The 16345-nt window shown below is 42.6% G+C and overlaps 1 protein-coding gene across 5 annotated transcripts; it reads left to right on the top strand.

The window, feature by feature from the left end:
- Window positions 1-5829: 5829 nt before the first annotated feature.
- On the top strand, window positions 5830-15694 carry LOC112254381 (ubiquitin carboxyl-terminal hydrolase CYLD). Of its 5 annotated transcripts, none has more exons than XM_024426909.2 (14): window positions 5830-5986; window positions 6792-7272; window positions 7908-8037; window positions 9371-9621; window positions 9744-9912; window positions 10138-10270; window positions 10422-10529; window positions 10828-10907; window positions 11020-11086; window positions 11290-11422; window positions 11963-12071; window positions 12201-12319; window positions 13302-13506; window positions 14994-15694. In XM_024426909.2, the coding sequence occupies exons 2-14, from the start codon at window positions 6841-6843 to the stop codon at window positions 15179-15181; spliced, it is 2124 nt and encodes a 707-aa protein (XP_024282677.1). In that variant the 5' UTR covers window positions 5830-5986; window positions 6792-6840; the 3' UTR covers window positions 15182-15694. The 5 variants fall into 5 exon arrangements, with proteins under 5 accessions (XP_024282677.1, XP_042180236.1, XP_024282676.1 ...); XM_042324302.1 differs by having other exon boundaries at window positions 14985-15694; XM_024426908.2 differs by having other exon boundaries at window positions 7905-8037.
- The last annotated feature ends 651 nt before the right edge of the window (window positions 15695-16345 follow it).

Here is a 16345-nt window from a genome sequence, read left to right as displayed (position 1 = left end):
GTCAGATTGTCGTGTGGGGGTTAAAACATTTCATATAGCAATAAAAACAATGATGACCTACCTACATGATTGCACCATTGTTCCTTTATTCGATTATAATGCCAAAGCTGAGGCAGAAATGCAAGATCTGGGCTATTTGGTGACCAAATAGTAATGTTATCCAATTTTTTAAATGTTCTATGAAACAGTGTGAAAGACGGTTATAAAAACAGCTGGGTATAGTAAAAAAAAAAAAGAAGGCTGATCATTTGGATAATGAATGGCCAATCTGATTGGCTGAGTAATTATTAGCCCGTTTGTCATTATTGAGGTGTTGTAAATTCAAGGAAGTGTATGGAACGCCATTTAGAAGTGCAGGTAAGAGTGATGCTAGTAATGGAGAGCTCATTAAAGGGTTATACTTTCTGTTCCACTAGATTAGTAACATAGTGGAACTGTTTTTGTGCATCTAAATGATCCCTGTCTGAATATAGACAAGATGTATCTGAGTCATGGGAGGCTGGTAGGAGGAGCTATAGGAGGAGAGGCTCGTTGTAATGGAATAAATTGAACAATATCACACACAAACACATGGAAACCATATGTTTGATTCCATTCCATTCCAGCCATTACAATGAGCTCGTCCTCCTATAGCTCCTCCCACCAACCTCTGATGTGAGTCCTGAGCCTTAAATTTAGCAGTGGTCAATCACAAGTTGTTGACAAGAGCTTTGATGGCTTACCTCAGTTGACCATGGATGACACATTGACCAAAGCCTAAAATGGAAACTTGCCGAAAGAGCATAACAAAAACACAGGTAGTTGGTTTGGAAGCAACTCAATGCCACTTACCTGATGTGAAGAAAATCTTGCTTGTGTCAACCACAAATTGCCACACGTACAGTTGCTTTTTATCCCACCTTCACTCTGTTACCTTCACAATAAGGCCAGTGTCTAACACCCCCTATTCCAGCTAGTTAGCTAGCTGGAATCCAACTAGCTAACTAGCACTCCGGTAACGATACACAGGCGGGAGGCATGGGCAGCAGTAGACAGTGTCCTTTGCCCCCCCTGCCGAACGCTGCTTTCCCGCAGTTCTGTTAACGTTACAGCGAGGGAGTCTGTTTATTTATTACATCACTTTCTCACAGCTTTGGTAAAAAGAGGGGTGGGGTGGGAGCATTCCTGCAGATGTAGGAATGCCCACATGCAGTAACGCCCCGAATTGCTGGCCACAATCACACACTATTATCTGTTGGTGCTGCTCTGATCTCAGCCCTCGACATTTGAGGACTTCCAACTCGTTGGGAATAGCACAATATATAGCACCAACCATTGACTGCTGAGGTACTGCATCTCAAGCTCTGAAGTGAGACCCATGTACAGTATGCAGTTTACAGCGTACAGAAAAGGTTCCCCTAAACAAATGTGGGTAAACACTTTATTTGGATAGTCCATCTATAGATGCTCTACAAACTATTAGTAACATTTCAACTGACTATCCACTAACCCTAACCTTTATCCTAACCCTAAACTTAACCCTTACCCCAACCTTAACCCTAACCCTTATTCTAACCCCAATCGTAACCTTGCTTATCAACAGATAGTTTGTTGATGGTATGACCATCTATAGATGGACTGTCTGGACCATTCACATTCAGTCACTGAAAGCGGCGCTGGCTATGGCCAGTGGGCTAGGATATCCCGCATATACCCCATCAGTCTCCGAGCTAATCTCCAAGGTCCAGAGGTAAAACTTTAACAAGGGTGCATTCACTTCCTCACTATGTTCTAAGTAGATTAGCCAGGCAATTTAAGTCCTTGTGAAATGCAATGTCATGAATATCTGTGAACAATTGTTGTGTATGTATTCAAATCAAATCAAATGTATTTATATAGCCCTTCATACATCAGCTGATATCTCAAAGTGCTGTACAGAAACCCAGCCTAAAACCCCAAACAGCAAGCAATGCAGGTGTAACCCAAGGGGGGGCGGGGCGCCAAATCAGACAGGAAGATCACGTCAGTGACTCAACCCACTCAAGTGACGCACCCCTCCTAGGGACGGCATGAAAGAGCACCAGTAAGCCAGTGACTCAGCCCCTGTAATAGGGTTAGAGGCAGAGAATCCCAGTGGAGAGAGAGGAACCGGCCAGGCAGAGACAGCAAGGGTGGTTCGTTGCTCCAGAGCCTTTCTGTTCACCTTCACACTCCTGGGCCAGACAACACTCAATCATATGACCCACTGAAGAGATGAGTCTTCAGTAAAGACTTAAAAGTTGAGACCGAGTCTGCGTCTCTCACATGGGTAGGCAGACCATTCCATAAAAATGGAGCTCTATAGGAGAAAGCCCTGCCTCCAGCTGTTTGCTTAGAAATTCTAGGGACCATTAGGAGGCCTGCGTCTTGTGACCGTAGCGTACGTGTAGGTGGGATCACACCATGGGATCACGCAGCTATCATACCGCTCAGGAAGGAGACGCGTTCTGTCTCCTAGAGATGAATGTACTTTGGTGCGAAAAGTGCAAATCAATCCCAGAACAACATCAAAGGACCTTGTGAAGATGCTGGAGGAAATAGGTACAAATGTATCTATATCCACAGTAAAACGAGTCCTATATCGACATAACCGGAAAGGCCGCCCAGCAAGGAAGAAGCCACTGCTCCAAAACCGCCATAAAAAAGCCAGACTACAGTTTGCAACTACACATGGGAACAAAAATCATACTTTTTGGAGAAATATCCTCTGGACACTGTCTTATACTGTGTATAAGACAGTAGTTTTGGAATTGTTAGTTAGATTACTTGTTGGTTATTACTGCATTGTCGGAACTAGAAGCACAAGCATTTCGCTACACTCGCATTAACATCTGCTAACCATGTGTATGTGACAAATAAAATTTGATTTGATTTGATTTGGTCTGATGAAACAAAAATAGAACTGTTTGGCCATAATGACCATCGTTATGTTTGGAGGAAAAAGGGGGAGGCTTGCAAGCCGAAGAACACCATCCCAACCATAAAGCACGGGGGTGGCACCATCATGTTGTGGGTGTGCTTTGCTGCAGGAGGGACTGGTACACTTCACAAAATAGATGGCATCATGAGGTAGCAAAATTATGTAGATATATTGAAGCAACATCTCAAGACATCAGTCAGAAGTTAAAGCTTAGTTGCAAATGGGTCTTCCAAATGGACAATGACCTCAAGCATACTTCCAAAGTTGTGGCAAAATGGCCTAAGCACAACAAAGTCAAGGTATTGGAGTGGCCATCACAAAGCCCTGACCTCAATCCTATAGAAAATTTGTGGGCAGAACTGAAAAAGCGTGTGCGAGCAAAGAGGCCTATAAACCTGACTCAGTTACACCAGCTCTGTCTGGAGGAATGGGCCAGAATTCACCCAACGTATTGTGAGAAGCTTGTGGAATGCTACACAAATCATTTGACCCAAGTTAAAAAAATTAAAGGCAATGCTACCAAATTCTAATTGAGTGTATGTAAACTTCTGACCCACTGGGAATGTGAAGAAATAAAAGCTGAAATAAATAATTCTCTCTACTATTATTCTGTCATTTCACATTCTTAAAATAAAGTGGTGATCCTAACTGACCTAATACGGGGAATTATTACTGGGATTAAATGTCAGGAATTGTGAAAAACTGAGTTTAAATGTATTTTGCTAAGGTGTATGTAAACTTCCGACTTCAACTAATTCATTTGACTGGATCCCACCACATCGAACAACCAAATAATCTGTCGGCATTTATAAAATTGTTGTGAAACTTCCTGTTTCCATCACAGCTGTCATGATGTTTTTTTATGTGCTATGACTTTACTCGCATAAAAACTGTCGATGGAAATGTGGTTACTCAACAACAAAAACAACAAAAAAATCACTGGACAAGAACATATGATGCATCTTGCCATAGACATCCCACATTTAAAAAATGATACTTATTGGCCCAAGGCAGGAGCTAGAGTAATTAACAAGCCACCAGGGTCTGACAACCTGGAAGGAAAATTACTGAAGATAATAGTGGACGATTTTGCTCTCTCTTCAATTTTAAGCCTACTAGAAAGTGTGTGCCCTCAGGCCTAGAGGGAAACAAAAGTCATTCCGCTTCCCAATAATAGTAAAGCCCCCTTTACTGGCTCAAATAGCCAACCAATCAGCCTGTTACCAACCAGTAGTAAAAAATTATGTTTGACCAGATACAATGCTATTTTACAGTAAACAAATTGACAACAGACTTTCAGCACGCTTATAGGGAAGGACATTCAACAAGCACAGCACTTACACAAATGACTGATGATTGGCTGAGAGGAATTGATGATGAAAAGATTGTGGGGGCTGTTTTTTTTTTACTTCAGTGCTGCTTTTGACATTATCGATCATAGTCTGCTGCTGGAAAAAGGTATGTGTTTTGGCTTTACACCACCTGCTATATTGTGGATAATGACTTACCTGTCTAGCAGAACACAGAGGGTGTTCTTTAATGGAAGCTACTACAACATAATCCAGGTAGAATCAGGAATTTCCTAGGGCAGCTGTTTAGGCCCCTTACTTTTTTCAATCTTTACTAACAACATGTAACTGGCTTTCAGTTAAGCCAGTGTGTCTATGTATGCAGATGACTCAACACTACACGTCAGCTACTACAGCGAGTGAAATGACTGCAACACTTAACAAAGATCTGCAGTTAGTTTCAGAATGGGTGGCAATAGTTCAAAAACTGAAATCATTGTATTTGGGACAAATCATTCACTAAACCCTAAACATCAACTAAATCTTGTAAAGAATAATGTTGAGGTTACTGTCATGGTCAAAACATATTGATATGTCAGGAGCTAAGATGTGGAGAAGTACTGTATGTCCAAAATGAAGCACTGCTCTGCCTTTTTAACAACACTATCATCAAGGCAGGTCCTACAGGCCCTAGTTTTGTCACACCTGGACTACTGTTCAGTAGTGTGGTCAGGTGCCACGAAGAGGGACTTAGGAAAATGACAATTGGCTCAGAACAGGGCAGCACAGCCGGCCCTTGAAAGTACACGGGGAGCTAACAATGTCATTCTCTCATGGCTCAAAGTGGAAGAGAGATTGACTTCACCACTACTTGCTTTTTGTAAGAAGGGTTGACAAGCTGAATGTACCGAGCTGTCTGTTTAAACTGCTAGCACACAGCTCAGACACCCATTCATACCCCACAAGACATGCCATCAGAGGTCTCTTCACAATCCCCAAGTCCAGAACAGCCTATGGGAGGCGCACAGTACTACATAGAGCCATGACTACATGGAACTCTATTACACATCAGGTAACTGATGCAAGCAATTTTTTATTTGTATTTTTTTAATACACTTTATGGAACAGCAGGGACTGTGAAGGGACACACACATGTACAGACACACGCATACAAGCGCTAGCACACTCACTCTACACACATGTACATTGTAATATTGTTACATTACATATAAAACAAAAGATAAAACATACCTTCTATACCTTTTGTATTGTAAATATGTTGTGGTGTAATAATGTTATTTGATGCACTGTTTTATCTTTTGTTTTATATGTAATGTAAGTGCCTTAATGTGTTTGGACCAAAGGAAGAGTAGCTGCTGCCTTGGCAGCAACGAATGTGGATCCCTAATAAATACAAAATACTGTACAAACTGAAATGTGTTAGTCACATGCGATGTCTCAATTGGGCAGAGGGGGGCTGAATAATTCATGGTGGACAAGTTTACTATTCCCTTTCTCTGTCACCATTCTCTTGAAGAACAATCGCAATCTTCATTCTGAAGTGTCACTTTCAGAGAGGAGAGGACAGTATGAAATGGGCGTGTTCGGTCACAGTGCTACAGTATACCAGTTAGGCTATCTACGTTGGAATACTTCCTTATTCTGAGCTACAGTCGCCGAGGATTCAGTTGTACCTTCCAGTCATCTGAAGAATGTGTAGTACTTTGGAGTAACTGCTCTTCAGATACTTGTATAAACGGTCGGTAAGATTGACTCAATTTAAATGGAGTAATTTCGTATGCAACTACTGTAGGCGACTCAATATTGGTTTACACTAGACTGTGGACAGTGTAATACTATATAATTGTTAGAGATATTGTTGCCAGTTGCTATGTGATTTTGGTTCCAGACAGATACAAATCTTCTTTTTTTAAAGTTGTATTTGTCACATGCGCCGAATACAACGGGTGTAGACGTTACCGTGAAATGCTTGTCATGAGCCCTTCCCAACGATGCACAGTTAAAATAGTATAACACAAAATTAAATAGTAACACAAGAGTAATAAAATACACAAAAATATAGCTATGGAGTACCAGTTGGTACGAGGTGATTGAGGCAGGGTCAAGTAACCAGGCATCAGCATAGATAACAATATGAATAAAAAATATAGTGTGTGTGTGTGTCAGTGGAGTCTGTATATTGTGTGTGTATAGAGTCAGTGCAAGATAGGATCAATGCAGATAGTCAGGGTAACTCTTGAATGAAATGTTTAACGTTAGCAGTCTGACCGAAGTCGGACCTAAAAAAAGACAATTATATTTACAAATACTTTACCGGTTGTACATGCGGTAGGAGGTGGAGTCTGTGTCAAAATCTGTGTACACCTCTACCCAGAGATATGCCTCTGCCACTACCTATCTGTCACTTATTTATACATTAGAACCTTTAAAGCCATGCTTTGAGTGTGACAGCACAATGGAATGACTGTGACCTCACATTCTCATAATACAAGTGAATAATCACGAGGATAGAATAATACCTTCTTTACTTCTTTCCCTGACAGGGTGCCTGCTAGTCACACAACAAGGATTATTGTTCACTTTAGAAGGGGAATGGAATTTAAAGGAGATGGGAAGGAAAAGTTCTTCATAGTGACACGGGGGAAGGTGAGAAAAGGCTTCTCTAGAGGATGCATCGGCCGTGTGGAAGCAGTGATGCATAAGGGAGAGCTGATGGGACTGTTGTACGGAGGTGGCAGCAGTGGGAATCCTAAGAGCGGGGACATGGTGAAGAGGGAGGACACGTACCCCCTCACCCGACACCAGGCCCAGCTGCTGCTCTTCGTGTCCCCCTCCAGCAAACGCCTGGAGCTCCTGTGTAACCCCCAGCTCTTTTCAGCCATCTGTGTACTGTCTCATGATGACTTGGTAGTGGTTAAGCACAAGAAAGGTCACCAGCCAGGCCTGGTTCGGAACCTGATGCTGATCGGTAAGAAGGAGAACCAAGGGGACCTGCTGATGCTGGGCTTTGAGGTTGAGTTTGTGGTGAGTATGCAACTTCTACAAATGTGGTAGGGAATGGATTCCAGCATTTTGTCCAAAGTATAAGCATACAATCAGGAATTTCAGCTGTCTGTTTGATCCTCTCATCAATAAGAGAAACATTTTAGCCTATTGATGTCACAGTATGGCAGACACTGTGAGCTGTACCTGTCAAGTACACCTGAACCTCTCATTGATTTTTTCTTTATTTAACTAGGCAAGTCAGTTAAGAACAAATTCTTATTTTCAATGACGTCCTAGGAACAATGGGTTAACTGCCTGTTCAGGGGCAGAAAGATAAGATTTTGTACCCTGTCAGCTCAGGGATTTGACCTTGCAACCTTCCAGTTACTAGTCCAATGCTCTAACCACTAGGCTACTCCATGAGTGACAACAGGAGACAAGAATGTTCCTCTCAGGGGAAGATCCAAAATGTTATCTGACTAATTACAGCACCTAACTTTTACGTAACATCTGAAACTTGATAACATTATCTGAGCAATTGGCAGTTGCTCGAAAGCAGTTTGTTGTATTTCCAGCTCGCCAGTAAAAATTCTCAGCACAGCTACTGTATGGGATTGAGTGTACTTGATTTACTGATTTAGTGTAATTGTCCTGTTTCCATTCCATTTCAGCAGGACTCTGATAAAACAGTGTCCCCTAAGAAGCCAGCTCCTCTCCCCCTGTTCAGTGCAGCAGACATTGTCCAGGTTGTCCCAGCATACTCTGTAGGCATTGGCCCTCGCTGGAAAGACAGTTATTCAGAGGGTTAGTACTATATGTTTACCTTCTGGTGTTCAATGCCCATGTATTCTCATTGATTAGTATGCAAGCACATAGGCCTACATGTATTTGTTTACCAAATATGACACATTTATCTGTTTTTTCTAGTTTTCCAACCCGCTAGCCTACATCAGGGATGCAACTGGCAACTGGCAGCTCCCCTCTTGTAGGACCGTCGGCCAATTTATTTTGGGGAGGACTCAGTCAGGTTCTCAACTTACTGTTGAGAGTTAGAATAGTAAAATACACAAGGTGCAGTTTTGAAATGTGGTTTTGCATCATCAGTCACTCAATTAGCCCATGTCAGCTCATTTATTTTAGATTGGTAAGTTAGTCTAGCGGCCAGCTATCTAAACTTGTAGTAAGCATGGTCGAATTACCGACCGGGGAGGGGCCCATTGATCATCAGTTATCATATTAAAAATGGCAAACATTTGCCTCCACCCTATAGCAAAATGTGTAGAATTCCAGGAAATTTGCTGTAAAACTATACAGTTTTCTCTCCGCCCCATGGCAAAATGAGTAGAATTGCATGAAATGAGTTTGAAAATTGCTAAATCTTCTCTCTGTACCATGTCAAAATGTGTAGAATTGCAGGAAATTAACTTTAAATCTTAAAATGTTTCTCTTTGCTGTCACGAGGGGGGCCGCTAAAATGTTTTGCTCGCAAGGTGGGGGTATGTAGACCCACAAGCCAAAGTTGCCCATCCCTGGCCTACATACTGTACATATTTTCTTGAAAGAAAGCAGAGCAATGGTACCAGGAAAATAATATCAGCTTTCAGAATCCTGTGACTTGGTCTCATTTTAAACATGCTTTGCAAAGACCCATGTGGCTCAGTTTGTAAAGCATGGCACTTGAAACTCCAGGGTTGTTGGTTCAATTCCCACCGGGGGCCAGTACAAAAAAGTATGAAAATGTAAGTTGCTCTGGATAAGAGTGCCTGCTAAATGACTAAAATGTAAGAAGACAGAATTCTTTGAATGATTATCATCACTTTCAAAGTTAATCTGTAGGACTTGCTGTGAATTGGTGCCCCTACATGCAAAATATCTCACCCTCCCCCTTAGAAATATTGAATGGCAATGAGCAGCACCTGTGGCTAGACAGTGGGGCATAGAGCAGTTCTTATACAGAACTGGTAAAACTGGCCGAGGTGCTCTGGAATGTAGCAGCAGAGTGCCATCACATGCTCTGAGCTCTCTGCATACCTCTTGTGGAGATAAACAGACATGTTTACCATAGGTCAGTCTCATGACAAGGAGAGAAACCATGTGATGTGTCATTTTTACCCCTCTTCAACTTCTTCTCCCCCAGGTCTAAACAGAAAGGCGGTGCCACCTATCAACTCCATGTCTAATATGGGATCTCGTGGACGACAAGTGAGAGATATAAACCATTTAGACCAGAATGTCACCCAAACCCCAACCCAAAGCCCGTCACACCACCCTTTTGAGGTGGGATCCATGGTGGAGGTAACATCCAACACTGGGATAACTGTATACGGGGTGATCCGTTGGATGGGCGTCCTTTCAGAAAATAAAAATGACTGGGCCGGAATTGAGCTGGTGAGTGTAAGATGTGAACTGTGTAAGCAATGTTCTTGAGCTGGCCTCTTATTCTCCCCTGAGATGTAAATATCTCAATCAGTTTTGATTCCTCAGCAACTCTTTTGTGGTTTTGCCATCAGGATTATGAGGTGAATAATTGCTCAGATGGGACGTATGGAGGCCAGCAGTATTTCACTTGTAAAGGGGGCAGGGCCTTGTTTGTGCCCCTCACAAAGTGCAGTCCAGATGGAAGGTTCTTATGTCCCCCCTCTGAAAAGGAGACCCTCAAAGCAACAGATATCCCCCCAGGTTAGACACCAATTATATAGGTCCTAATCCCACTAACACACACATAAACAGTGTAGATAGGCTATTATTACAATGCCATAACCTAATAAGCATTAGTTTGCAGCTCCCACCCTAACCCAAACACACATTGAATCAAACACCAACCAACAGCAGATATAAAACATGTACCAGTTGTATTTCTATTATAAGTAGTACTTCATAATGTTTTTGTATGGTTTGTATAAGTCATTCCATTGGAGGAAACAGATGAGAACGTCCCTCCTATCCCTGAGTCGGAAGCCCTGTCTTTGCTCGTGGGCAAGATGAAGGGGATCCAGGGGCACTATAACTCCTGCTACCTCGACGCCACTCTCTTCAGGTAACCTTAACTCAATCCCCTCTGGTCAAATGGTTTTTCTGTAGGTCACTGTTCCTAACTCTCATAATTGTATGATAATGTGACACTATTTATTGGGCATGTTTTTCATTGAGCCCAGTTTATTGTAGTAAAGGACTACTTCTCTCCACAGTCTGTTCTGCTCATCTATGACCCTGGACAGTGTTTGCCACAAACCAGATGGCACAGAAACGAGCATATCTCGCTCTCTGAAGAAAGACATTGTCAACCGTTTGCGCAGGTATAAACATTGTCTGTGCTTGCAGTTTTCTAGATCCTCTTGACCCTCATGCAGGCCTGTATTATCAGCTGGTCTTCAAATAAGGGCGTTATGACATTGTAATTCAACCTAGACTGAAACACAATAGCCCTTATGTGGTTGTAATGCATGTCTGATATTACTCTGCCACATTGGTAGTGTATGTTCAGGTATATGCACTTCATATGAATGTGCATCTCTGTGTGTTTGTATTATGTGAAAGCGTGCATCTTTCGTGTGTGGCCACCAAGAGTGACAATAGTGTGTGTGTTATCCACAGACAAGGTTTTGTGCCTGCTGAGAGCGTAATGAACTTCCGCAAGCAGCTCGGGTGTGACACCTTTGTAACAGAAGAGAAAGGTACGCACACACACTTCTCGGAGTGCTGATTCTATGGGTCTGAATTAGGATTTTTTAAATGGCTGCAGTGTCTCTAAATTCACCTAAATGGTGTTATCCTGCCTCCATGCAGACCCTGAAGAGTTCATCACAATCCTTCTACAGCGGGTGCTTTGCATGAAGTCATTGCTTAAACTCAGGTTTGAACCAGTTCACCTTTCTCTAGTTGACCTGACCAATATATGTTCTCTTCCTTGCATGTCATGCTGTAGGCCACTTATTTCTCCTTGCTTCCCCTCCTCACACTTCTTATCTCCATTCTCTGGGATTCTGAGTGTCTGTTAGACCTTATTTGACACTGCCATGACTGAGTTGCTTAGCTTGATTGTTCTCTGGGCCTCAGGTCGAATAACGACACATCTCAGGATGCCTACACATTCCAGATTATTCTGGATAAGGAGCAGGTGACACAGACTCCCACTGTCCAGCAACTCCTGGATATCTCCTTGCTGTCTTGTGGCCTCAAGTTTGAGGAGGTGGGTGATACTGTGCAAGGTTATCTAAGGAGCAATATTGACAAGGCCTTGTAGTCAGTGCACCTTTTGTTTAGAAGGCAATCACTTTGTTTTAATATTTATTCCCTGTGCAGTCAAAAACATGATTTTCCTGTGTTTTATATATATTTCCACACTATGAAGTTGGACTAATACTGTGAAATTGTGAAAATTATGATAATGCCCTTTCAGTGTAAGAGCTGTTTGAGAAGACTGCCTGAAAATTCTGCCTGTTTTGATATGGGATGGAGTTTTGGCTTAGTAAATTGAATTAATAGACCAATAAGAAATAGAGTTCCAAACCTCTCTACCAATAACAACTTGTTTTCTGCTTTCCCCTCCCCACTCAATCCACCCCCAGATAGTCCTAGCAAAATTATTGCTTGAGGAATTGCTCTTAACAATTTTAATTGAAAACAACCACAGTAAGGCAGAGTACTTATTTGTTACCCAGAAATGATTTGATTTTCAGATTTAAAAAAGGCTCCATTGGACCTTTAATGTCTCTAATATGTCCCTCAGATCCCATCCTGCCTCATGGTCCACATGCCAAGGTTTGGGAAGAAGTACAAGATGTTCCCCTACATTATCCCCTCAACAGAATTTGACATCACAGATCTTCTATACAACTGTGAGTTTCTGCACAATCGCGTAATCACACATCTGCCACGTATACCTATGAATAAAAGTAAGGCCATGCAGTAACTCGCTAAACTGTCTTCAGGTTGAGTGACACCTTTCCACCTTCTTCTCCCATCAGCCCCCCGAGAATGCTTCCTCTGTGGGCGTTTGGCAGAGTACGAGTGCCCCCAGTGCCTACAAGACCGCAAGCTCCAGCCAGGAAGAATCAAACAGTATTGCACTACCTGCAAAACACAGGTATACAGTAGGGTCAGAAAGTACTGCCACCCCTTGATAAAGATGAGCAAAAATGACTGTATAATATAAATAAATACTGAGCTATATTGTATGGAGAAAAAAAATGAAATGATATTATTTTATACAGATACAATTGCTCAGAGAAATGTTGTTTAACAAGTAATACTTTTTTCACTCAAAAAATGTAGGGGTCAAAATTATTGACACCCCTGTTTTCCATACCTTGCGAGGATAACAGCATTGAGCCTTTTTCTAGAATGTTTTATGAGTTGGAGAACACATTGGGAGGGATCTTAGACCCTTCCTCCATACAAAATCTTTACAGATCCTTGATATCCTTAATCTGCGCTTACTGACTGCCCTAAACAAGGGCCCCAGGACGGGTGGAAGCAAAATAGCCCCATAACATCAAAGATCCACCACCATATTTTACAGTAGGTATGCGGTTCTTTTCTGCTCATGCATTCTCATTTCGATGCTGAACCCACCACTGGTGTGTGTGGCCAAAGAGCTTTACTTTCATGTCATCCAACAAATGTAAACTCCAGGAGTTTGCTAAATGGCATTGGCACTTGGATTGGAACCGGTGCTATGGTCAGATGACATGAAATTAGAGCTCTTTGGCCACGTACACCAGTGGTGGGTTCAGCATCGAAATGAGAATGCATAAGCAGAAAATAACCCCATACCTACTGTAAAATACGGTGGTGGATATTTGACATTATGGGGCTATTTGGCTTTTTTTAGCATACAATATAACTCAGTATTTGAAATATTTATTTAATGCAGTCATTTTTGCTCATCTTTATCAAGGGTGTCAATCATTTCAGACCCCACTCTACACAGTTAAGCAGCATGACTGAGGTTTGTCACAGCTTTTCTACCTGCAAGTATATTGATTTAGTCTCGTTTATCTAACTGAATCTCCCTTTCTACTTTCCGTCTTCCCAATCCTCCATCTCCACTACTCCCTTTGTGACAGGTGCACATTCATCCCTCTCGGCAGAGCCACTGCCCTAAAGCCCTGGCAGTGCCAGCGGAGGTGCCAGCAGATGCCCCTGTACCCAGGCACAAAATGCAGTTGTTCGCTGTGCTCTGTATCCACACCAGCCACTATGTGTCCTTTGTAAAGTATGGCCCTGGCCCTCGCTCCTGGCTCTTCTTCGACAGCATGGCAGACAGATGTGGTGAGATTAATCTCAAAGAACACAGTTACAATGTATTACCAAAAGTATGTGGACACCTGCTCTTCGAACATCTCATTCCAAAATCATGGGCATCAATATGGAGTTGGTCCCCCCTTTGCTGGTATAACAGCCTCCACTCCTCTGAGAAGGCTTTCCACTAGATGTTGGAACATTGCTGCGGGGACTTGCTTCCATTCAGCCACAGGAGGGCGATTAGGCCTGGCTCACAGTCAACGTTCCAATTCATCACAAAGGTATTCGATGGAGTTGAGGTCAGGGCTCTGTGCAGGCCAGTCAAGTTCTTCCACACCGATCTCAACAAATAAGTTATGTATGGACCTCGCTGTCTGCACGGGGGGATTGTCATGCTGAAACAGGAAAAGGCCTTCCCCCAAACTGTTGCCACAAAGTTGGAAGCACAGAATCGTCTAGAATGTCATTAAATGCTGTAGCGTTAAGATTTCCCTTCACAGTAACTAAGGGTTCCAGCCCGAACCATGAAAAACAGCCCCAGACCATTATTACTCCTCCACCAAACTTTACAGTTGGCACTATGCATTTGGGCAGGTAGCATTCTCCTGGCATCTGCCAAATACATATTTGTCTGTCGGACTGCCAGATGGCGAAGCGTGATTCATCAATTCAGAGAATGCATTTCCACTGCTCCAGAGTCCAATGGCAGAGAGTTTTACACCACTACAGCCGATGCTTGGCATCAAGCGTGGGGATGTTAGGCTTGTGTGCGGCTGCTCGGCCATGGAAATCCATTTCATGAAGCACCCGACGAGCAGTTATTGTGCTGACGTTGCTTCCAGAGGCAGTTTGAAACTCGGTAGTGAGTGTTCCAACAGAGGACAGACGATTTTTGCGAGCTTCAGCACTCTGTGGTCCCGTTCTGTGCGCTTGTGTGGCCTACCACTTTCGCAGCTGAGCCATTGTTGCTTCCAGCACTTAACAGTTGACGGGGGGAGAAGTTAGAAGAACTGACTTGTTGGAAAGGTGGCATCCTATGATGGTCCCACGTTGAAAGTCCCTTAGCTCTTCAGTACAGCCATTCTACTGAAAATATTTGTCTATGGAGATTGCATGGCTGTGTGCTCGATTTTAGGGTGTAGCTGAAATAGTCGAATCCACTCATTTGAAGGGGTGTCCACATACTTTTGTATCTTTGTCTAAGAATCTTGTCTGTTGCCATCAAAAGTTTATTTCAAAACCTATTGAGTGGATGTCGGGTTGGTACAACATTATTCTAAAAGGAAGAACAGACCGCTAAATCCATTTCTTCTGAGGTGCGGAACAAATAGTAGTTCCATTCAATTGCAGACTGTTCCTTGCCTTGTAAAGTTATTTATTTGTCTTACTTGTCACTAGATACCCAGTGACTTACTTTGTCTTTGAACCTGATGTAGAGAACACTGCAACCTGACGTAAATGTCTAGTCTTATCTGTCTTTCACTTGTCAGATCCCTAATCTTCAGTCCCCTCAGGTGATGACCAGAGTGGCTACAACATTCCAGAGATCAGGGCTTGTCCTGAGGTGGGTGACTTCCTGTCTCAGTCAGAGGAGGAGCTAGCGCGGGCTGACCCCTCCCAGGCTGGTGAGCCTGTCCGCAGGCTGCTGAGTGACTCCTACATGTGTTTGTATCAGAGTGCCTCCATGGCACTCTACAGATAAAGTCAGCACAAGGCTGAGGTGTACTGGGGAGAACACAGCATTCTCACAACAATGCTACAATAACCCTGGTTTCAGAGTCGCCATGGCGTCAATTCATTTTCACAGAAATAAAACTGATGATTAGCTGAAGACCTTGAACTTTATAGGCTTTTATGAGAACAGAAATATTCACCAAGGTCTTCTCAAATCTTTTTCTTTGTCAATGTAGAGGTACTTCACCTTTGTTTCAATAAAGATTGATTGATGAGGTTGGGGTTAGGAAGGGCAAGTGAACTATATTATTTTTTCCCCCCTCATTGCCTACACCAACCATTTCCCACTCACTGCTTGTATTTTGGCAATGTTTTATTGCTGCCAATGTTATGTAAACATACAGTATTGTATACTCTAGATCAGTGGTTCCCAAACTTTTTATATTCCGTACCCCTTCAAACATTCAACCTCTAGCTGCGTAACCCCTCTAGCACCAGGGTCAGCACACTCTCAAATATTATTTTTTTGCCATCATTGTAAGCCTGCCACACACACTATACAATACATTATTTAAACATAAGAATGAGTGTGAGATTGTGTCACAACCCGGCTCGTGGGAAGTGACAAAGAGCTCTTATAGGACCAGGGCACAAATAATAATAAATCATTTTGCACTTTATTTATCCATCTTACATATAAAACTTGATTTGTTCATTGAAAATTGTGAATAACTTACCACAGGTTAATGAGAAGGCTGTGCTTGAAAGGATACACATAACAATGCAATGGTGGATTGTATTGGAGAGAGTCTCAAGTCTTAAATAACTTTCCACACACAGTCTGTGTCTGTATTTCTTTTTCATGCTAGTGAGGGCCGAGAATCCACTCTCACATAGGTACGTGGTTGCAAAGAGCATCAGTGTCTTAACAGTGCGATTTGCTAAGGCAGGATACTCAGCGCAGCCCAATCCAGAAATCTGGCAGTGGCTTCTGATTAAATTAAATTTTCACATAACCTCTTGTTGCAATTTCGATGAGACCCTCTTGTTCAGATATTGGTAAGTGGACTGGAGGCATGAAAGGGATAACGAATCCAGTTGCCTGTGTCATCCGTTTTGGGAAAGTACCTGCATAATTGCGCACCCAACTCCGGTGCTTTGCTATATCACATTTTACTTTGTCCGTAAGCTT

This window comes from Oncorhynchus tshawytscha, linkage group LG07, assembly GCF_018296145.1.
Source record: "Oncorhynchus tshawytscha isolate Ot180627B linkage group LG07, Otsh_v2.0, whole genome shotgun sequence".
NCBI lineage: Eukaryota > Metazoa > Chordata > Actinopteri > Salmoniformes > Salmonidae > Oncorhynchus > Oncorhynchus tshawytscha.
Note: the sequence above shows the minus strand (reverse complement) of the source record. Positions and strands in the feature narration are given on the sequence as shown.

Excerpts from the sequence above, each read along its gene's own strand:
- LOC112254381 (XM_042324301.1), top strand. The coding sequence starts at position 6,841 with ATGGAATTTAAAGGAGATGGGAAGGAAAAGTTCTTCATAGTGACACGG. Across the intron at positions 9,913-10,137 it reads AGCAACAGATATCCCCCCAG|TCATTCCATTGGAGGAAACA; the intron begins GTTAGACACCAA and ends GGTTTGTATAAG. Across the intron at positions 11,087-11,289 it reads AAGTCATTGCTTAAACTCAG|GTCGAATAACGACACATCTC; the intron begins GTTTGAACCAGT and ends TCTGGGCCTCAG.